Consider the following 23,870-nt stretch of genomic DNA (forward strand, 5'->3'; position numbering starts at 1 on the left):
TGCTCATGTCAAACCAAATAGAGTTTTCATTTCACAGAGTAATGGTCTCAAAAAAACCCTTTTATGAGCACAGTGGCAAATCATTTATTAATCACTAATTTCCATCTTGAAACCATGTTATAAATCCTGTCTCCTTGTGTTATTTCACCTTACCTTTAAAAACCTATATCTTGTATCATTTCTTAGATCATATTTCCTAAATGTTGCCTTCATTCCTTCCTGCCTATAAAATTACCTTGAGATATTTCTCTCTAAAATGAACTACACAAGTATAAATTCTCATTATTCAAAAATAATTAGGCATACCTTTACTTTAGTTATATTTCACTTTTGGACATTTACCAATTTGTATTTGCAGTAGATACTGCCTTGAATTCTGTGGCATTAATTGTGTCTTTCACTGTTCAAAATATTTTACTTCTAAGGAAGTTGATACACACTGTTATATTTACTTGTATAACTTCCATATTTAGCCAGAATATGTCCTCAATCTTCGAGTGATCTGAGTCTATATAGAGGAGGTGAAGTTTGCATCAAGTTCCAAGTAGAAAACAGGTGAAACATTAGCCATTCCACAATATCATGATAGTGGATCGTAGCTCCAAACTACTAAAGATATATTTAATGTTTAAGAAATTCAAATCTTTTATTTAAAAAACAATAAAAAGGACATAAAGCCAAAGGTAACTGGGAATGTAAATTCTAAGAATGTAATTCAATGGATGTAGGTTTGCTCGCTGAGCTGGGAGGTTCATTTCCAGACGTTTCATCACCCTATTAGGTAACATTTTCAGTGGGCCTCAGGTGAAGCAGTGTACATGATTCCTGCTTTCTATTCATATGTTTGGGTTCCTTTGGGTTGGTGATGTTATTTCCTGTTCTTTTTCTCAGGGGGTGGTAAATGGAGTCTAACTCAATGTGTTTGTTGATAGAGTTCCGGTTGGAATGCCATGCTTCTAGGAATTCTCGTGCGTGTCTCTGTTTGGCTTGTCCTAAGATGGATGTGTTGTCCCAGTCAAAGTAGTATCCTTCCTTATCTGTATGTAAGGATACTAGTGAGAGAGGGTTTTGTGGCTAGTTGGTGTTCATGTATCCTCGTGGCTAGTTTTCTGCCTGTTTGTCCAATGTAGTGTTTGTTACAGTCCTTACACGGTATTTTGTAAATGACATTAGTTTTGCTTGTTGTCTGTATAAGGTCTTTCAAGTTCATTAGCTGCTTTTTTAGTGTGGTGGTGGGTTTGTGGGCTACCATGATGCCAAGGGGTCTGAGTAGTCTGGCAGCCATTTCCGAGATGTCTTTGATGTAGAGGTGAGTGGTAGTGTTTCTGGATGTGTTTGTCTGCTTGTTTGGGTATGTTGCTGAGAAATCGGCAGACTGTGTTCATTGGGTACCCATTCTTTTTGAATACACAGTATAGGTGATTTTCCTCTGCTCTGCATAGTTTCTCTGTGCTGCAGTATGTGTTGGCTCATTGAAATAATGTTCTGGTGTAGCTTCATTTGTGGATTTTGGGATGATTGCTTCTGTAGTTCAATATTTGGTCCATATATGTTGTTTTCCTGTAGATGCTGGTCTGGAGTTGCCCATTGGCTGTTCACTGTACTGTGACATCTAGGAATGGTAGTTTGTTGTTGTTTTCCTCCTCTTTAGTGAATTTTATGCCAATAAGTGTATTATTGATGGTCTTGAAGGTTTCCTCTAATTTGTTTCATTTAGTGATGACAAAGGTGCCATCCACATAGCGGACCCAAATCTTGGGTTAGATGGTTGGCCGAGTAGAGCAAACAGCCAATGGGCAACTTCAAACCAGCGTCTACAGGAGAACAACATCCCAACATTTGATCTATATATATATATGTGTTGTGTTTTTTTTAAAATAATTTTTGGTAAAACTAATAAACTCACTCTTTTCTTAACTCAAAAAAGGCTGGTAAAATTGGCTCCTTTCAAAACATAAATACATCAGAATTGGGAAATGTATCCTACAGGGATGGAATCCCTTGTGGTAAGTGTTGTGACCAATTGATGCAAGGCAAGTTTGTTGATTAAAGAACAGTAAATGAGCTGGTTCCTGCCTTCTTATCTGAGAGTACAATGGTTTGGGGGTGTTCCAATTGGAATCACAATGAATTGAGACCCTTGTCCAGTGACTAGTTGTAACAATAGTGAATAGATATGCCAAGCAGATAGACTCAGTATTTTATACAAGGCTGTATCTCCCAAAACCTCCAAAAGCTTCCTACTGTCTATTCAAAACATTTTGTGCGTACATGCATGTTGTGAACTGTTCTGCTAGTGGAAAAAATTACAAGTGCCCAAGTCAGCACAATAAATATGAGCTAACAGGACAGAATGACATCATTGACAGCACTGGCAGGAATACTGAACATTTTGAACATATACTGTAGCCACTTTGGGATGTCAGCAGACATTCTCTTTTTACAATATTTAATATTTCCACTCTGAAAATTCACTATGGTGTAGATTTCACTGCAAGTGTTAGGATGCACTTGTCAGAAAACTCTGAAGGCCAAGGCAGGCATATCCAGAACTCTGTTTCTGAAGGAAATGGAATCTCTGATTGAACAGTGACCATCTGGACGAGGGAGAGTGTTGGGAAGGAGAAGGTGATTTCTAGAATCTCTCATTAGCTGTGCTTGTGAGTGCAGGCCAATGTGGCAATCTGAACACAAAATAGGGCCCTCTTCAGCTCCTCATTAGTGAATGATCAGGGATATCTCCACTGGGGCATAAAAATGGAGTAAGCTAATGGGAACATAACGTTCAGTGCCCCATTCCTCATGATAATGATCTAATAGTCAACTCTTCGTCAGGGATTAACTCTATAACTCTATTGTCTAATTTATTTTAGACAATATTATACATTATTAGTTATGAAGCAGATTACCAACTGATTTCTATGTCTTCAGCTGCAAATCATAACTGGTGTTTGGTTCCTCCATTGATTGGATGGCTTGTTTATGATGCAGATTAGTGCCAACAACATGGGTTCAATTCCTGCACTGGTTGAGGCTATCATAAGTGTCTCTCCTTCTCAACTTTTCCCTTTGCTTGAGGCTTGGTGACCCTCAGGTTAAACCACATCTCACTCCAATAAGAGAGCAGCTCTATGGTCTGGTAAGACTACAGTGACTTCACTTTATGGTACAAATTCTTGAATATTTAGTAGTTCTGCTGTGAACCAGCTATGCAGCAAACCACTGTTATAGGCGGAGACCCTACACATTGTGTTTCAACATAGATTCCAATCTAATTAAGAAACCTTCTGTTAATATTACAATAGGTGTATGTTAGATGAGCTACAGATTTTCAGGGCCTTTCTTAGGGCATTATTATTGGTACTGACTGGCCATATATAGATGTTCAGAAATTGCATCAGGTACCAGTCGATAAATGTAAAAATGGTCATGTCCTGGAACACAAAACAAGGTAACTAGCTGCTGTGAAAATGTGGATATGATTTGCCTTCCCCTGACTATACTGTACTAAGAGGGACATGTCAAATTTAAATTACGGCTCTGCATTTCTGAGGAAGCCTGTTCAGAATCCAATGTTAGAAGTACAAAACTCTTTATTTACAACATAACCACAGAAAAGTTGCAATCTGTGTATGATTGCCATTCCTTAGAAACTCCAGTCCATTCATCTGAATAATATGCTTGCTGCAGCTTGGACATGCTGGTAAACTTTGAAAGAGCTACAGAATTGAATGTGTGCTATAAATGCACTGTAGTTAAAATATATGTGTTGGGAGAAAACATTTAAGACATCTATATGTTACTGCATAGTATAGGAATTTACTAGGTGGAAAGAGGTGGCAAATTTTCTCCTGAGAAACCTTTTTCTCATCTACTTCAAGGTCTTCTGATTGTTGGATACTGCATTTATTCTTTCTTCAAACTCCTCTAACACAATCCAAAAATGGTCTTATGAGGAGGAGGCCAAAGAGAACAAGCCTCCTTTCACCATTTCCTGAAGCTGCAATTCCACAGCTACATCTACCAAGCAGGAACGTTGTGGTTCTGTATTCCAGCAGAGTTTCAGGCTAAGATGAAATTTTCATTTGTCAAAAACTGTTCAACCCTTTAACATAAATGTAGTGGTTGTCTAGAAATTCCTCCTACGCTTTTTGGCATTATTGTATAAAGCCAGCGAAGAGCTCAAATCCAGGCCAGGAGTTTGCTACAGAAATAAGATTGATTTCAAAATATCTTCTGGGTAGCAGACAATATGCAGTGGACTTGTGCCACCTGCTTCTCAGTCACATGAGAAAGGTATCTTTAAAAAAACTGGACGAGATTTTATTTGTTACGCAAAGCATAACTTAGAAATGTCTAACAAGGTATTTCATTACGATACGGTGGCATTCCAGTCTTACCACTTTTTTCATTAAGCTACTTCTATGAATAATCAGTGGTGAGTCAACAATTATGAGGTAAAAATTCCATTGCAATGTCTCCTCTTCCTGACACACACTGGAAATGTATATCAGAAAATCACACATTCCCAATGGATGAATTTCTGTTAATTTATGAAATCAGGAGCAGACACAGCAATATTTAATCATGAAACCCTACAAAGATATTGCACAGGGCATTCTTCTCAATTGTAAAACAAAATGTATCATGGTACAAAGGAATTTTTTCCCACACTTCTCAGCCTGTCAATTTTAAACTTATTGCAATTGTGTTTGAATTTATATAACACTGTTTTATCTGGGCAAATATGGCAGCCCATCAGAGTTGTTAATTTCCTAAAAACAAAACAGAAGAAATACAATTTAAAACATTTTGGGACTTTTGGTTTTGAGCCTAGGAAGGTTCCTTTTTTTTGAACAGTCGTAGGATCTTCAAAGTCTACCTAAGCCACTAAAACACCTCCTGTGGCAACATTAAAGTCCCCAAATACTGTACTGATGTGTCAGGTTAGTTCAGCCCAACATGTCCACACTAACTCTTCAAAAGCATCCCACCCAGCTTTCCCCCTTTACCCTATCCCTGTATTCTCCATTGATAATCCACCTAACCTACACATCCCCATACACTATAGGCAATTTAGCATGTCTAATTTATCTAACCTGCCCATCTTTGAAATATAGGAGGAAACCAGAGCACTTGGAATCAACCCAGTCAGACATGGGGAGAGTGTGCAAACTCCACACAGTCACTTGAGGCTGGAATTGAATCTGAATCCCTGGTGCTGTGAGGCAGCAGTGCTAGCCACTGAGCCACCATGCTGTTGTGAAGCAACCAATGCTTATATATGCAATTCTAGGTCTGTGATGAATTTCTTGATCTTAGTCAAACAGCTACAGCATTATAATTACCTTTAGGGAGAAAAGGAAAGAAAAATTAGTTTTTTGAACTTCAAAAAGACAAGCTAGTGGAGTAAGCAGATAGGTGACAGCTGAAGCTCAATGTCAAAAACTACAAGGTGATTCACCTTGACAAAAAGAGCATGGAAAGATGTTCTAAATTAAAAAGTACTACTCTAAAGTGTGCAGGAGCACAGAAACTCGGCTATATTTGTGGGTTGGGAAAAGTAGCAGGACAGGTGAAGGGAGCAGTTAATGAAACCGACGATATCCTAGGCTTTATTTATTAGGGGCATACAGTACAGGTGTAAGGATCTATGTTGAACTTGGTTAAAAAAAATGTTGGATCTCATCTGGAGTATTATGTACAATTCCATATTTTGAAAATGTGAATACATTGGATGGAGTGCAGAAAAACTTCACAAGAATGGTTTCAGCGATGAGAAACTTTGGTTATAAAGATAGATTGAGAAGTTAGGATGCTTTCTTTGGAAAAAAAGGCTATGGGAGATTTGCCAAAAAATTTCAAAATGGTACAAAGTCTGGACAGATTAAATAGAGAGAAACAATTGCAATTATTTGATTCTGTGATCATGTCTGTTATCTAGTGATCCCTGTCCATATAGTTGTCAAATTATAACACTGTCTCACTCTTATCATGGAGGTATGTAAGTATGGATTGTATTGCACCCAAAATAACTTATGCTTCACTCAAAATCATGTCTGTATTCAATTCGCTTCAGAATCCGCATCCTTGAGCATTAACAGAAATCAATAACTTTTCTGATTTCATTTCGTTTCTCAACTCGGCTTCAGTATGTACACAATGATCCAAGCTAATGTACTCATCAACATATAATAATAAGCAAAACCCTCCAGGAATGCAGTCATTGAGTCAGACAGGATTGATGATGTACAAATTGGATCACCAACAAGAAACTAACACGTGTGAAGTATCAATAAACAGTCTTGAAATTACACAAGTTGAAGTGTAGTATTTAAATGAATTCCATTGTTAGCTTGCTCTCACACTGCAGATGCCAGCTGCTTTATTCTATCATTCTTGCATACTATGCTTTCAAGGTCAACTCGTGAATAGTATTCATTCCTTTCACTCTACCTACATCCAATTGAAAAGATCTGACAAAGCCATCAAATTATCGTTGGGAATTGCTGATTCCGTTAAAAGCTTCATTTAATCACAAGTTCTCTCTTTAAAAATTTCAAATGTGACATTTTCAATTGATTTTTGTTGAATAAGCTCTCTTTCTAAAGCTACTTTTTCGACATTGTTGCCAAGCATAATGGCACAATGCATTGCTCCAACAAAATTAATAAAGCACAAAAGAAGGTGTAAATCAGCCCAGGATATTTTTACTGATATAAATGCAAAGAGATGTCCATTTGCTTTGCAGGATTATAAGGATATCTTTCAATAATCATGCCACTGGCCGAGAGTCACATTAGTTGAAGCAACTAGAATCCCAACCTAGACCATTAGTTGAACTCTACTACCCTTGGTGGTAGGCATACCACTGTGGTACTTCAGTTCACAAGAAAATAGGAAGTCATTGGATTGGAAACTCTTACAACATTGGCAAGGATAATTTGCCTAGTTCCTAAAATAAGGCTCGGGCCTGACTCACGCTTACCTCAGTCTAACCTTCAGCCATCAGAATGTGAAGTTACTGCAGCAGTGTGCTCCACTGCAAGCAATTCATACGTCAATGAGGTTGGGAATTAATTTCAAAGGCAATTTTGTATTGACAATATGCCATCAAGTAACAAAAATACAACACTTCTGGCAATGGTCACATCTGACAAAGGCAAAGCAGACAAATAGCCTGAGACAACATCTGAACCAATTTCTTTTGGGTTGGTAGAGCCATTGCTGGCATTAATTGGAAATACTGTCCTTTCCTCCCAATGAACCTGTAGCATTTGGGCAAAACAAAAGTTTAACTTTAGCATAAGGGCTAGTTGGAAGTTAAGGATCTTTCCTTGACCATCATTCGACCAGTATCCCATTACTGACCCAAATGCACCTATGAACTATTTCAACACAGGTAATTCTTATATTCTGCTCCCACTCATTCTTTTGTTTCACTGATATAACTTGTTTTGTAATGCCATCTATGTACAATGTAAGTTATCTGATACGGTTCTCACTGAAAATTTTACATTTATGTAGTGGAAGAGAAGTAACAAATAATCTTGCCTATCTTTTCATCTTCTTGAACCATTTTCCTCTCTTCGTGAAGTGCTCGCAACCATCTTTGCTTTTCCTCTGGTTTCTTTACACAGAATAAGTGCACTTCCTCTGTTTCCTTGTTCTTAAGTTTGAAGGCATTCTTGGCATTAACATTAAACTCCTCATCTTTTCCATCAATAACGTCATTTATTTCATATTTGTCCATATCAATTCTGCATTTGTAGTAAAGTATGTCCCGTCGTATTAAATCCTTGAGAAAAAAAATTGAGAAACAACAAGTGTTATAACAGAAGGCTCTGTAAAGATTCATTCCTGAAAATTATTGATGTTAGTTATGAGAATGCTTTGTTATCACTGAGAAATAATTGGCAGAATCTTTCGGGTCACTGGGGGCTTTCCAACTGGAGAGCTTGAGAGAGAGACCAGTGCTACCTCTTCCTGGTATGCCCACCAAATCACATGTAAATCACCAAGTGATTTGGCCACTTGTGGGTCTTCTCCTGGAACCAAGATCTCAGAGTCAGATTTCCCACCTTGTGTGAGCCGCTAGCTAATCAGTGGCCAGCTGGTCCTGTGCTCAGCTGTGCTACAAAGGAGGTGAAGGCTTTTGCAGCAAGGACATCCCCTTTGGGGGCTTTCTGTCATGGTTGAGGATTCACAGGTAGGAGAGGCTGTGTGTCAGAAGTAAGGACAGGGAGATCACTCCCAGTGGGACTCACTCTGCCTGATGGCCAGTCCTTTCATTTGACACTGAATGCCTTTGCTTCAGTTTCCTCCACCCAAGGCTAACCTACAGCTTGCACTCCTTTTTTCCTATCTCTCTGTGAAGGACATTTGTTGATAGGCCCACTTACAGCTGGTTTAATCCAAACAGTGGTGGGCTGGAGCACTCAATTGGCCACCTAAAAGGGCATCAAATAGCCGAGGGGTGAGAACAATGGCCACAGACTTTCCCAGCCAGAACTTAATTCTGGTGGAGATGAGAAAGTGTTAGGATTGGATACAGTTCCTTCCCAACTAAATAATTGCCCTCGAATCCTGTCTTCTGTTTTCTCTTCTCTGGGATGAGAAGATACTGCAATATGACAAAACATAAGGTCAGAACATAGCAATAACAGTGGCCATTCAACCCATTATGCCTGTTCCATCATTCTATTAGACCTTGATTATATGTAGATTTATAGTTATACCTTCACTCTATTTAATTGTCTTTGCTATTTTTTCTCAGATAGAAAAGAATTATGTTTCTCAGTCTTAACAATGTAAATTGATCTAGTATTCACAGTCAGTGGAGAGAACAATGTTTAAATTTTCACAACATTTCGTGTGGAAAAAATTCCAAGTACTTTAGTGGTAAACGGTGAAGCTCTATCTTCGATAGTGCCACTTGTTTTGTTATGTACCTGAGGAATCGGTTTCTTGGAAACAACCCCATTAAAATCCTTTATCAGACAGATACTAAAAAGGGTGAAATGGAAAGGATTTTTAAATTCTGAAAAATCTTGGCTGAATATAAAGCAAAGACAATTTTCTGTTTCAGGAGTTGGTAACAAAATGATCACAAATATTGTGATGAAGGAGCAAAGAGAACTCTTTACCTTGAGGATTGTTGCAGCAATTTACTGTTTCATTTGTTACAACCAGAATAACAATTAGCCCTACTCTACATTCTTCTCAGTCTACAGAACCTGCAAAAGAAGCATTGGAGGAAAAGACGCTCCCCTGAAGATGAGTGCTCCGCAACTGGCTTGAGCTCTTGGTCATATTACTGGACAAAGTTAAGCAGAATATAAAAGACAATCATGATTTTGTGAGACTTGATGAAGCCAGTATTGAAGAATTTCTGCTGATTTCTCCAGGAACCGAAATCACTGTTTCAGCACTATTGATAGTTTATTCCATTTCAGCACTAATGTCCCCACTATTATTGTATTGTTTTTCAGCTAAAGTTCATTGCCATCCAATAGGTTTTCATCATCATGGCAATAACACATAGCCCTTGACTCATATTAGTCAGTTTTGGTCTACAGTCCTTACTCAAAAGGTGTTGAAATGTTGGACTGTTGTAGCATGAATGCAGGGTACCATGCACACACTTACATTAAGAATGGTCACACACACTGCACACCAAAGGAGTTCTGCTCCTTCCTGGTCAGAATGGTTATTGGCTCATGTGACAGTACCTTCCTCATCACATGAGGGCAATGAAAGACATGCGCTGACCCAGAAAATGCTGCATATCTTACTGCTCTGGCATGCTTACTGTTGGCATTTAAGGGGAACTTAATACTTTTTACTTGCCTTATCAAATGTATGCCTTGTTTTATGAAGCTAAATGCAGGTGAATGACTAGTATATGAGTCATTTCAGCATTGCAAAATGCCTACAGTCTGAAGAAGTGAGTGACCAGTTGGCCAACTTACAGATGATCTTGTACAGTTCTGGCATAGCCTGCAGAGATAATCTGAGTTTCTTTAGATATCAGTCATTGGTCAGCACCATAAACATAACCTCTAAACAAACCCTGTGATTAGATTCCCTACAGTGTAGAAACAGGCCCTTCAGCCCAACCAGTCCACACTGACCCTCCGAAGAGTAACCCAGCCAGACCCATTTCCCTCTGATTAATGCACCCTAACACTATGGGCAATTTAGTATGGCCAATTCACCTGACCTGCACATCTTCAGAGTGTGGGAGGAAACCAGAGCACCCAGAGGAAACCCACAGGGAGAATGTGCAAACGTCACACAGACAGTTGACCGAGGCTGGAATTGAACCTGGGACCCTGGTGCTGTGAGACAGCAGTGCTAACCACTGAGCCACTGTGCCAACCTATGTGTTGGTCTGACAGCAGGCTCTCCTGGCTGCTGCTACTCCTTTTTCTCCCTCTCTGTACACAAGTGAGAGACAAAAATCAGTCTCATACCTCATCCTGTCCTCACTCACACACCAAAAGGCAAAGGATAAATTGTAGGGAGGATTTCCAAATACATTCTGATATATTCAGCATGGAAATCACTAAAGGCTTCACACATTACAGTTCAGACCTAGTTGTCGTAGTTGTCATAAGGCCTCAGCTAAGTCAAAGAGGATAGCAGTCGCTCTGCAATTCCAGTACATTAAGTTAAGAACAACCTCCAATACCAGTTCAAGTCCTGCTTGGGATGGTCAGAATCATGATCATCTCTTTATAAAGGAAGGTGGGGGTTTGCAGGACACCACCCATCTGGACTCCTTCTGCCCTATTCTGGAATAAAGGAGAGACAGGTGTTACAACCATTAAAGTGGGTGGCTCAGCCAATATTGTTGGTGTAGATGCGGAGGTGTCTCGAGCAAGTGAGCAGGCAGTACAGAGCAGGCAAGATTATTAGTATCTCACATTGAGGTGGGTGAGGTGGGATGTTGCATGAAACAGTGAGAATGGATGAGCATGAGCCTTGGTGGTAGGTGAGTGCAGGAGCAGAGATTGTGTGAGGTACCACAGAGTAGATGGTGGACCTTACAGTGGCAGAGTAGAATAGCACTTTGACCATCTTCCTATTGTGATGGCCATTCCTCCAGATGGCTGAGACTGTTTTAATCTGGATAACCACCTGGGATCAGGCTGGAGTATTTGGTATCATAGCCTACATTGCTGGTCCTGGGGTATGAGGACATCCTACCTGTGCAACACTACATCCAGGAGGACCTCTAGGACCAGGCCAAAAACATAGGTTGCCCATTTCCCTGTCTGTCATGTTCGTGGCAAATGTCAGCAACCATGTAGGGCATCTCAAGACCCACAGTGCTGTTTGGGTGCAGCATGGACTTTAATGATAGCATGGGCACAAGGGATACTGATGAATCCAGGCTTTGTGCTGAGTATTGAGTTGCTCTGGGAACAGTGTGCAGGGTGGAAATCAGACAGGGAAACTATAGTGGTGTGATAGGTAATTTCTGAGGCAAATTTGCTAAGATACAGTTAGAGAACCTGCTGGAACCTTGCAGTGAGAAATCCTCCAAAAAAACTGAGACGATTTGGCTAAAAAAAAAATAAGATTCAGTCCGCCAGATCCTCGGGATCTTAAGAGGGTGGATGTGGAAAGACGTTTTGTCTTTTGGAAAGTCTCTGACTAGTTGTCACTGTTAATTTAAGAGCAAGATTAGGAGAATTTCTTTTCAGAGATGGTCATGAATCTTTGGAATTCTCTTCCTGAAAAAAATTGGAAGCAGAGTATTTGAATGTTCTGAAGGCAGAAGTAAATTAATTTTTAATGGGCAAGTCAATGAAAGGTTATTGGGATAGACAGGAATGTTAAGCAGCCAGATTGGCCGATGTCTTATTGAATGACGGAACAGGTTCAAACAGCCAAGTGGCCTATTCTTCCTCCTATTGCTCATGATCACGTATATTTGTTCGCAGGGAATTAAAAAAAAGGAAAAGAGTAAGAAAGGTGAGTGTTGACCTTTGGGAGAGTCAGCCTTCAGAATTAATAATGGATGACAGTGAAATGGCAGAAGAATCAAACAGATATTTTGCATCTATCATTATTGTGGAGGACACAAGTAACGTACCAGAAATAACTCTGAATCAAAATGTGAAAGGGAGCGAGGAATTTAAAACAACTACAATCACCAAGGAAAGGGTGCTGAGAAAATTGTTAGAACTTAATTCTGACAAGTTCACTGTGGCTGATTGACTTCATCCTAGGGTGTTCAAGGAAGTGACTGCTGAGAGAGTAAGTGCATTGGTTTTAAATTTTCTAACTTCCCTTGATTCTGGAATTATCACCCTCAATTTGGACCACATTAAATCTGATTCCTCTGTTCAAGAATAGAAGGAGACAGAAAGTAAGAAACTATAGGCTGGCTAGCCTCATAACTGTCATTGTTATCTATTAATAAGAAGGTCATCGCAGCCAACTTCAAAAATCTGAATGCAACCAGACAGTGCATGATAATGTGAAATGTGAATGATAATGAACAAATTTGTTAAAGTTTTTGAGGAAGTAATAAGCAAACTAGATAAATGGGAACTGGCAGATATATGAACTTGGATTTCCAAAAGACTTTTGACAAGGTGCTACATCAATGGTTAGCATGCAAACTAAGAGCTCATGGTATAGGGACACCATATTGGCAAACGTAGACAATTAGTTGGCAAATAGGAAATAGAGAGTAGGCATTAAAGAGTAATTTTGCACTTGTAGGATATGATGAGTGATGTGCCACATGGATTATTGTCGGGGCCTCAATTATTTGCAATCTATAATTTACAATACTTCTTCGTCCTTCAGGACTTACCGACTAGAGAAGGTGCAAAACTTGACCTAGTCTTGGGAAATAAGGCAGGGCAGGTGACTGAGGTGTCAGTGGGGGAGCACTTTGGGGCCAGCGACCATAATTCTATTCGTTTTGAAATAGTGATGGAAAAGGATAGACCGGTTCTAAAAGTTGAAGTTCTAAATTGGAGAAAGGCCAATTTTGATGGTATTAGGCAAGAACTTTCAAAACCTGATTGGAAGCAGATGTTCGCAGGCAAAGGGACGGCTGGAAAATGGGAAGCCTTCAGAAATGAGATAGCAAGAATCCAGAGAAAGTATATTCCTGTCAGGGTGAAAGGGAAGGCTGGTAGGTATAGGGAATGCTGGATGACTAAAGAAATTGAGGGTTTGGTTAAGAAAAAGAAGGAAGCATATGTTAGGTATAGACAGGATAGATTGAGTAAATCATTAGAAGAGTATAAAGGACGTAGGAGTATACTTAAGAGGGAAATCAGGAGGGCACAACGGGGACATGAGATAGCTTTGGCAAATAGAATTAAGGAGAATCCAAAGGGGTTTTACAAATATATTAAGGACAAAAGGGTAACTAGGAAGAGAATAGGGCCCCTCAAAGATCAGCAAGGCGACCTTTGTGTGGAGCCACAGAAAATGGGGGAAATACTAAATGAATATTTTGCATCAGTATTTATTCTGGAAAAGGATATGGAAGATATTGAATGTAGGGAAATAGATGGTGACATCTTGCAAAATGTCCACATTACAGAGGAGGAAGTGCTGGATGTCTTGAAATGGTTAAAGGTGGATAAATCCCCAGGACCTGATCAGGTGTACCCAAGAACTCTGTGGGAAGCTAGAGAAGTGATTGCTGGGCCTCTTGCTGAGATATTTGTATCATCGATAGTCACAGGTGAGGTGCCGGAAGACTGGAAGTTGGCAAACATAGTGCCACTATTTAAGAAGGGTGGTAAGGATAAGCCAGGGAACTATAGACCAGTGAGCCTGACCGCGGTGATGGGCAAGTTGTTGGAGGGAATCCTGAGGGATAGGGTGTACATGTATTTGGAAAGGCAAGGACTGATTCGGTATAGTCAACATGGCTTTGTGCATGGGAAATCATGTCTCACAAACTTGATTGAGATTTTTGATTAAGTAACAAAGAAGATTGATGAGGACAGAACAGTAGATGTGATCTATATGGACTTCAGTAAGGCATTCGACAAGGTTCCCCGTGAGAGACTGATTAGCAAGGTTAGATCTCATGGAATACAGGGAGAACTAGCTATTTGGATACAGAACTGGTTCAAAGGTAGAAGACAAAGGTTGGTGGTGGAGGGTTGTTTTTCAGACTGGAGGCCTGTGACCAGTGGAGTGCCACAAGGATCAGTGCTGGGCCCTCTACCTTTTGTCATTTACATAAATGATTTGGATGCGAGCATAAGAGGTACAGTTAGTAAGTTTGCAGAAGACACCAAAATTGGAGGTGTAGTGGACAGCAATGTGGGTTACCTCAGATTACAATAGGATCTGGACCAGATGGGCCAATGGGCTGAGAAGTGGCAGATGGAGTTTAATTCAGATAAATGCGAGGTGCTGCATTTTGGGAAAGCAAATCTTAGCATGACTTATTAACCTAATGGTAAGGTCCTAGGGAGTGTTACTGAACAAAAGGACCTTGGAGTGCAGGTTGTGCACTTGAAAGTGGAGTCGCAGGTTGATAGGATAGTGAAGAAGGCGTTTAGTATGCTTTCCTTTATTGGTCAGAGTATTGAGTACAGGAGTTGGGAGGTCATGTTGCGGCTGTACAGGACATTGGTCAGGCAACTTTTGGAATATTGTGTACAATTCTGGTCTCCTTCCTATCGGAAAGATGTTGTGAAACTTGAAAGGGTTCAGAAAAGATTTGCAAGGATGTTGCCAGGGTTGGAGGATCTGAGCTACCGGGAGAGGCTGAACAGGCTGGGGCTGTTTTCCCTGGAGCATCAGAGGCTGAGGAGTGACCTTATAGAGGTTTACAAAATTATGAGGGGCATGGATAGGGTAAATAGGCAAGGTCTTTTCCCTGGGGTTGGGGAGTCCAGAACTAGAGGGCATAGATTTACGGTGAGAGGGGAAAGATATAAAAGAGACCTAAGGGGCAACGTTTTCACGCAGAGGGTGGTACGTGTATGGAATGAGCTGCCAGAAGATGTGGTGGAGGCTGGTACAAATTGCAACATTTAAGAGGCATTTGGATGGGTATATGAATAGGAAGGGTTTGGAGGGATATGGGCCTGGTGCTGGCAGGTGGGACTAGACTGGGTTGGGATATCTGGTCGGCATGGATGGGTTGGACCGAAGGGTCTGTTTCCATGCTGTACATCTCTATGACTCTATGACTTGACTATTCTTGGTATTTAACATTGAACTGAAGCAGGCAGGGAACATTTTCAGCCACTAGGATAGTGTGAGCTTGAAAAAGAGTTTAGAAGATGGAAATGAGAATTGTTCTTTTTACACCTGATCCCATCAAAATAACTTCATATCATTTAGAATGTTTGTAGGGAGCAGGGGTTGGAACATGAATCACAAACTCCTGTGTTGCCTTTGGCCTGGTCCCTGCTCCCGGCTCAAGCACCACACGTTTTGAGCCCAGATAAAGCCCTGTCTCTCCTGAATGGAGCACACAAAGTGGATAACCTGGGCATTTTACAACAGTGTAAAACAGATATTATTGAATTAATATCAAAACAATTCATTTGCTTTCAAAAACCACATGCCACTTGTAATACACCTGTGTTTTCTTGCCCCACTGACTTGGAGCTGCTTACTTTTTCTAGCCATTTACACATTTTCTGCCATGATAATGAGCAGCCTACAAAATGATCTCTCGGCCTCTAGTTTCTTCCTCAAGATCTCCTGAAAAACATTCAGCCACTGGCTCAAAACAGCTGATGCCCTAGAAGAATATAGCAAGTGCATGGGATTGCTTAAAACAAGTTAGGAGAGCAAGGACAGGACACGAGAAAATACTAGCAGATAACAGTAAGGAAAGGACAAAGGAATTCCATAAGTAAGTTTGGGGCAAGAGAATACCCAGGAAAGAGTAGGGTTCATTAGAAACTGAAACTGTAATCTGCGTGTGGAGCCAGAAGACACAGCTGAGGTTTTAAATGGGTATACTGCACAATAGAGAAGGAAGATGTAGGTCTGGAAATCAGGGAAGGGGAATGTGATAGACTTGAACAAATTAGCATTGAGAGGGAGGAAGTATCAGTAATTTTAGCAAGCTAAAAGGTGGATGATCCCCAGGCTCAGATGAAATGTCTCTAGGCCAATATAGGAGGCAAGAGAGGGGTTTGACATTAATTTTCAAATCCTCCATGGCCACAGATAGGATGCCAGAAGACTGGTGGGCAGCTAATGTGGTAGCATTATTCAAGAAGGGACAATTATTGGTAGGGATAACCCAGAATACTACAGGCCAATTAATCTTACATTTGTGGCAGGGACACCATTGCAAAACAAAATCTGAAAGACAGAATTAATCTCCATTTGGAGAGGCAAGCATTACCATGGTTTGTAAAGGGGAGATCGGGTCTAACAAATTTGATTTAATTTTTTGAGGAGGTGTCTTGGTGTGTAGATGAGGGTAGTCCAGTTGATGTAGTCTTGAATTGACAAGGTTTCACATAGCAGACTAGTTCAGAAGCTATGAGTCTATGGGATCTAGGCATTTTGGCAAATGGCTTAATACAGGGTCTAAGAGTAATTGATGACTCTATAACACTATTATTAAAGTCATTATGATTTTCAATTGTCCTTTTTCTTAACAGAATGGTTTTGGCTGAAATGACTTGCTTTGTAATTCCAGGATTTTCATTTTTAACAAGTAGCTCACACTTTATTTCCCTGAATGTTTCCTTAGATTATTTTTGTTTTGTGTTGTACTAAAACTTCATAGCTAGGCATGTGATATTAAAGCTGCTTGTTTCAAAAATCATTGATGCACATTTTATCTACGTATGTGTACATCTTAAATACACTATACACATGGATTTATATGCAACATTGAGTCATACCAAAGAAATATTAAAACGTAACTCATTGTGACACAAGTTGAATCAGGTTTTCAATCCTTCAGCCATTTCAGAACTTAATTTTAAAATTGCTGGATTGAAATGAAAAGTTATTCAGCTGTCATGGAACAGTAATACACTTCCTTTCAAATCAATAAAATACTTTTGGGAGTTGCAAAACCTGTTCTGGTCCCATTATGCATATATTACCCCTGAGTCTGGATTAGTGGCTCAACTTATAACCTCTGCAATGATTTTGTTCAAATGAATTGCAAATTTCTGTGAAGTAACTTAATTCAGGCCAATTTGTCAAAATTGAACTCAGGCTGGAGGCTATCAAACTATTCCTAGTAGTTCCCAGAAGAAACAAGAATAAAAATATGGAGAACAACAGTGAGCTGAGCAGAAGAAATGTACCTCCAATTTGCCACAAATAATAGAACTGTCAAGTACATGACTTCACAAAAACCTAACATTGATGGACCTAATACATATAGAAAAATTGACATTGAGTTTCCAAAATTTGTTTCACTCTGAATGTGGCACTGAAAACACAAAAAGCACACTACTCAGACAGGATTTTTCATTATTGTATTTTGTGTATCACCAATCACTTTCCCTCCTCCGCTAATGCTCAGATATACAATTCCATAGGCAGCAACTCTCTCTTGTTACTTCACTCAAGTGCCTATTCTTATGGGTGAATATGTATGAAGACTGTGGGTTTCTATGAAAGCTTGATGAGCCAATTTGGCCTCCCTCATCCGTAATTATCTTTGAGATAATTTTGGCAGAATATTGCATTATGTATGATAGCAAGGACAAGCTTGATTCTCTCTTTATCCAATAACCACATTTGTGCACTTCACAACAGGAGCTATTGGATACAATCGTAGGCTGGCTGTAATTAACTGCAACTTTACTTAAGTGGCTGTACATGAATAATGAGTGGGTCTAATACAGTTGAAAAACAAGATTCACATGGGAAATAACACAAAACCAAATGAGTAATCTGAAAGGTAACTATAAATCTTGGTCAAAAAAATGTTATGATTCAAAACAAAAGCTTATGGGAGGATTGGGAAACCAGTTAAGGAAAATTAGAGATGTTCTCTTTACTGAACTACCTGGAATGGCAAATAGAAACTAAACCAATGAAAATACAACAATAATGGGAGAGATTTAATTGGAATCGAATTGGATCACCTCTGAAAATGGGCATAGGGATCATGATGCTACTTTTCATAATCATGCTTTTTATTGGCTGGATGACCCATCACAGTCAGCAAAAGAGATCCCCAGCATCACATGTGCCAGTTTTCACCTTATTTGATTAATTCTATGTGATATCCAAAAAGAAGCTGAAAGCTTTGAATACTGCAAAGACTTTGGACTCTGAAAACATTCCAGTACTGAAGACCTGTGCTCCAGAATTAGCCATGCACCCAGCCTAAATGATCCAGTACAGCTGCAATCTTGGCCTTAAACTGGCAAGATAGAAAATTGCCCAGGTACGTACTGGCAACAAAGAGCAGGACAAATCCCGCTCAGTCAATTACCACTGTAGGTATTCTCTAATCAACCTGTTAAGAGGTGTTATTACATACCTCGAACAGATAGGATGTGAACCTGGTTCTCCTGACACAGAGGTATAGTGGATAGCACTGCTGCCTCACAGCGCCAGAGACCCGGATTCAATTCCCGTCTCAGGCAACTGTCTGTGTGGAGATGCACGTTCTCCCTGTGTCTGTGTGGGTTTCCTCCAGGTGCTCCAGTTTCCTCCCACAGTCCAAAAATATGCAGGTTAGGTGAATTGGCCATGTAAAATTGCCCGTAGTGTTAGGTGAAGGTGTAGGGGAATTGGTCTGGGTGGGTTGCTCTTCGGAGGGTTGGTGTGGACTTATTGGGCTGAAGGGCTTGTTTCCACACTGTAAGTAATCTAATCAAATTGCAAATAGTGAAGACCTGAAAAAAAAAAGAATTGTTGGAGAAATTCAGCGGTTCTGGCAGCATTTGTGGAAAGAAAGTGACTCGAAACATAAACTCTGCTTTTTCTCCACAGATGCTGTCAGACCTGTTGAATTGTTCTAGTAATTTCTGCTTTTGTGTGATGCAATACTCTCCATGTGCCTGGATGACTGCAGTTTCAATAATACTCAAGAAATTCAACACCATCCAGATTAAAGCAGCTTACTTGACTGGTACCTCATCTGTTACCTTTGACATTCATTCCCTCCATCACCATTGATACAAAGGGTAGTCGTGCGTATCATTGACAAGATATACTGCAGTAACTCTCTAAGGCCTTCTGAACAGCATTTTCCAAACTCACAAATGCTAAAACTTGGGAGGACAAAGACAGCAGATGCATGGGAACATGCCTACCTGCAAGTTTCCTTCCAAGCTACACAGTATGCCAATTTAGAATTCTGTCAGCAGTCCTCCACTGTTGCTCAGGGACAATTGTGCAATCCCTTTTTTAAAAGCTCTGTGGGTACACAAACCTCATGGACTGCAGCAGTTCAAGAAGACAGTTCACCACCACTTTCTCAAGGGAAATTAGGGATGCTGGCCTAGCAATGACTCCCATACTCCATGAACAAATAAAGAGAAAATTATCAACAAGGGTTTCAATATAACCATTGACATTACTTCAAGCCAGTGCCTAAAGCTAACACACACCTTTTTAAGTGGATATACTTTGTGGCTGTTGCTGAAAGTCAAGGTTGAGCAGAATCTGACCTGGACTAGCATCTGTAGTGCTCCTTTCACAACCACCAGACTTACAAAGTGCTTTACATCCATGAAGTGTTTTTGACCATTGTAATGGCAGAAACATAACAACTGATTTGTACACAGTAAACTACAAACAGCAAAGGCTAGATAATGGCTAGAAAATCTGAATGAAGGAACAATCCGGTATATTTAGAGAAATGGGATGCTGACTAAAACAGAATTATATTGGGGTTACATAGACATGTATTGAATAAGCTATGATCTAATTAAGGTTTATAAGATATAAGATAATTTATTTCCTCAGGTGGGAGGGTCCAGAATAAGGATGCCCAGATTTAAAATCAAAGCAAAACATTCAGGGATGATTCCAGAAAGCAATTCTAGAGAGGGTAGTGGAAATCTGCAACTCTCTCCCTGTAAAAGCTGCTGAATCTAGTTCAATTGAATATGTTGAATCTGAGATTGATAGATTTTTGTTAGTTTATAGAAACATGAAGAGTAGATGGTTGAAGATATCAACCTTGATCTAACTGAAGGGTGAAACAACTAAGGGGGAGGTGTGAAATGTTCTTCATTTGTTCCTGATTTCACCAAGGTGCATGACAGATCGAATAGCCCAGTAATAAACTCCACCAAAGGTCACACACAAAGATTAACTGTTTCTGTGAGATAACCAAGGAAGTTGGTCACACATGTAACAATAAACCAACAGTCATTACCTTTGGAGAAAAAGAAGAATGATGTGAGGGATATTTTTCTACATCTTCACATTTTAGTGTAGTATACCATTTACACTTACAATTTAAAGTATCCAAACTATCAGTCCAAACTTCTATAAATACTTCATTTCTTCTTACAAATTCATTGGACTTGTTTGTGATGGTTAGTTTGTTAATCATAAGGTCATAATACCTATTTGTACATGGGATTGACCTTCAATAGATGACAAATGATTTTCTTTTCAAGCTGCTTTGATTACATCAAAACCAACTCTAATAATGGACTGTGAATGTCAAACAGCCCTGCAGTGAAATATGGATTATTTCTTGAAATGGTAAGAAGCAGCAATGGTTGAGTACATAAGGTAGTATATTTTAGAGTCTCAATCTATTTGCATTAATATGTTGGCTCAGTTCAGTTCGAGAACACATTTTCCTCTGAGTCAGAGGACTGTAGATTCAACCTCCACACCAGAGCATGAGTACCTAATGTAGGCTGGCATGCCAAGTACTGTAGCATACTCAAAGATACATGTTTATGGATGAACATTAAGTTGAAGTCTTATCTGCCTATTTCTATGCTTGAACTTGATGTGAAAATTACTTGGAACAATTTAAAGAGCAGTGCAATTTCTTAATATTCTTGTCTATGTTTCTCCTTTGAGTAACTTCACCAAAAGCAATTTAATAAAGTCATTGAAAATAATAGAAGACACGGGAGATATAGAATTTATTTATTTTTTGTTGATGATTGTTTTTCTGATAACAGACAGGTCTTGGTGCAAGATTCAGAAGCCTTAAAACTGAGCTGAGAAATGGATAAAAATGTATAAAATAAAATTTCAAGCAAAATTTATCTTTCAAAATTATCTTTGAAATAGAGATCCATCGATGAAGACATTGAAAAAATGCTATACTTCTGAACAAAGAAAATGTGGCTTTCATACATTGATAGAAAATAGGTGCAGGAATTGACCAAACAACCCTTCAAGCCTGCTCTACCATTCAAGATGATCATGACTGATCAGCTTCATTCCTGATGAAGGGCTTATGCCCGAAATGTCGATTCTCCTACTCCTCAGATGCTGCCTGACCTGCTGTGCTTTTCTAGTACCACACTCTCTACTCTGATCTCCAGCATCTGCAGTCCTCCCTTTCTCCATCCATCTCAGTACCCTGTTCTTGCTTTCCCTCCAGATGCTTTGATCTTTAACCCAAAGAAATATCTCTGTTGAAAAGATTCAATGTTTTGGCCTCAGCCGACCAAGATTTCCACAGGTTCATCACTCTCTAAATGAAGAAATTTCTCCTCATCTGAGTCTTAAATGCTTGACCCCATATCCTTAAACTGTGATCCCTGGTTCCGAACTTCTCGGTCATTGGGAACATTTTCCTCTGCCAATTCTGTCTAATTCTGTTAGAATTTATACATTTCTATGAGATTTAGTGTAATTCTTCCAAATTCCAGTAAATATAGTCCTAACCAAACCAAGCATCAGCCCTGCCAATTCAGGAATCAGTCTTGTAAATGTTCAATGCACTTTCTCCGTAATCAGAACATCCTCCCTCAGATAAAGAGATGAGAATTGCACATAATGCTGAGGTGTGGTCAGATGTTTCTGCTCTAGTCCTTGAATCCTCTCACTATGAAGGCCAGCATACCATTTGACTTCTTCACTGCCTGCTGAACCTGCACGACTACTTTCTGTGACGGGTGTACAAAGATACCCAGGTCTCGTTGCACATCCCCATTTCCTAATCTATCTCCACTCAGGTAATAATCTGCCTTCCTCTTTAAGTGAATAACCTTACTTTTATCCATACTATACTTCACTGGTGAAGCAGTAGCCAAATCACTCAACTTGTCGAAATCACACTGAAGCATCTCTGCATCCTCCTCACCGTACACCCTCCCACCTAATTTTGTGCCAGCTATAAACTTGGAGATATTACATTTAGTTCCATCAAAATCATTAATGTATATTATGAACAGCTGGAGCCCAAGCACTGATCCCTGTGGCACTTCTTTGTTTCCTGCCTGCCAACCAGTTTGTTAACCATGTCATTTCACTGTGCCTAATCCCATGTGCTTTAGTTTTTTATGTTAAGCTCTTCAATCAAAAGCCTTCTGAAAGTCTAACATTTACTGGTACTCCATTGTCAACGCTACTAATTACATTATTGAAAAGTTCCATTAGATATGTCATGAATGATTTTCTTTTCATAATTCCATGCTGACTCTGTTTGACTTTGTGATTGTTTTTCAAGTGCTCTGCTTTTAAATCTGTTCTAATGGATTCTAGTATTTTTACCTTTACCAATGTCAGACTAACTGGTCTATAATTCCCTATTTTCTCTCTACACCTTTTTTAAATAGCGGGGTACATTGGCAACCTCCAATTCACAGTATCTGTTCCAAATCTATAGAATCTTGAAAGATACCCAACAATGCATCCAATATTTCTAGGTCCAATTCCTTAAATACTCTGGCAGTAGATTAATGGACATTACAGATTTATTGAACTTTACTCCAATCAATTTTCTCAACACCATTTTCTTACTAATACTGATTTTCTTCAGTGTCTCCCTTGATCTTATGTTCCCACTATTTTTGGGAGATTATCCGTGTCATCCTTTCTGAAGGCAGAATGAAAGTATGCAGTTAATTGGTCTGCCATCTCTTTGACCCCATTATAACTTAGTCTGTTTTTACAGTAAAGGATTTACATTTGTCTTTACTAATTCCTCTCTCTTTAGATACCTGTCAAAGCTTCTGCAATCATTTGTATGTTCCCCAGAAGTTTACTCTTGTACTCTATTTTCCCAACTTAATCAATCCCTTTTGTCCTCCTTTGCTGAAATCTAAACTACTTCCAATCATCGGATCTGGTGCTTTTCCCCCCGCCCCTCAATTTGTATCCCTTCCCTTGGATCCTTGCATACCTTTCCCCTTTTAATTTTATGCCATTGTCAGGAATGAAAACTTGCTGTGGTTCCTCCATGAGGTCTTTAAATGTTTACCATTGCCTATCCACCATCATCTTCACTAAATTTCTTAACTTATCATGGCAGCTTGCACCGCACACAATCAAAGTTGCCTTTATATCTTTCCAGGATTCTAGTCTCAGAATCAACTACATCACTCTTCATCTTAATGAAGAATTCAATCATATTATGGTCACTCTTCCCCAAGCACTCTTCTTCACACAGAGAGATTACTAATTATTTCTTTCTCATTATAGGAATCTTACAACTTCCAAAGGCATTGCCTCTTATACAATTGTCAATGCTCAAAGTATTTTGAGCTCTGAGAGAAGGCAAAGTCTTGAGAAATTTTTCCTTGACCTCAATTTATTTTTCAAACCATCTGTTATACATTCAATAATGTACTGTCCATCTCGATCTATCCCATTTTTTAAGGTGAATCTGATGGTCCCAAAAGTGCAGGAGATATTTTCTGTCAGTTATCTGATAAACTGTCTATTTTTGGTGACCTTCACTGCATGTTTATCCAGCTCTTTTCTAAATGAGTGAATTTGCCAGAGGA

At 39.4% G+C, this 23,870-nt stretch overlaps 1 protein-coding gene across 3 annotated transcripts in view; it reads right to left on the bottom strand.

Moving 5' to 3' along the window:
• The window catches only part of arhgef9a (Cdc42 guanine nucleotide exchange factor 9a), a 328,420-nt gene that overhangs the window by 19,511 nt on the left and 285,039 nt on the right, over positions 1 to 23,870 (bottom strand). For all 3 annotated transcript variants that reach the window (XM_043704850.2, XM_043704852.2, XM_043704853.2), the window contains one exon: positions 7,555 to 7,798. In XM_043704850.2, coding sequence (XP_043560785.2) covers positions 7,555 to 7,798 — 244 coding nt within the window. The remainder of the gene's footprint in view (positions 1 to 7,554; positions 7,799 to 23,870) is intronic.

This window comes from Chiloscyllium plagiosum, unplaced genomic scaffold, assembly GCF_037043375.1.
Source record: "Chiloscyllium plagiosum isolate Xiang-an unplaced genomic scaffold, Cpla_swu_hap1 HiC_scaffold_11, whole genome shotgun sequence".
In the NCBI taxonomy this organism is placed as follows: Eukaryota; Metazoa; Chordata; class Chondrichthyes; order Orectolobiformes; family Hemiscylliidae; genus Chiloscyllium; species Chiloscyllium plagiosum.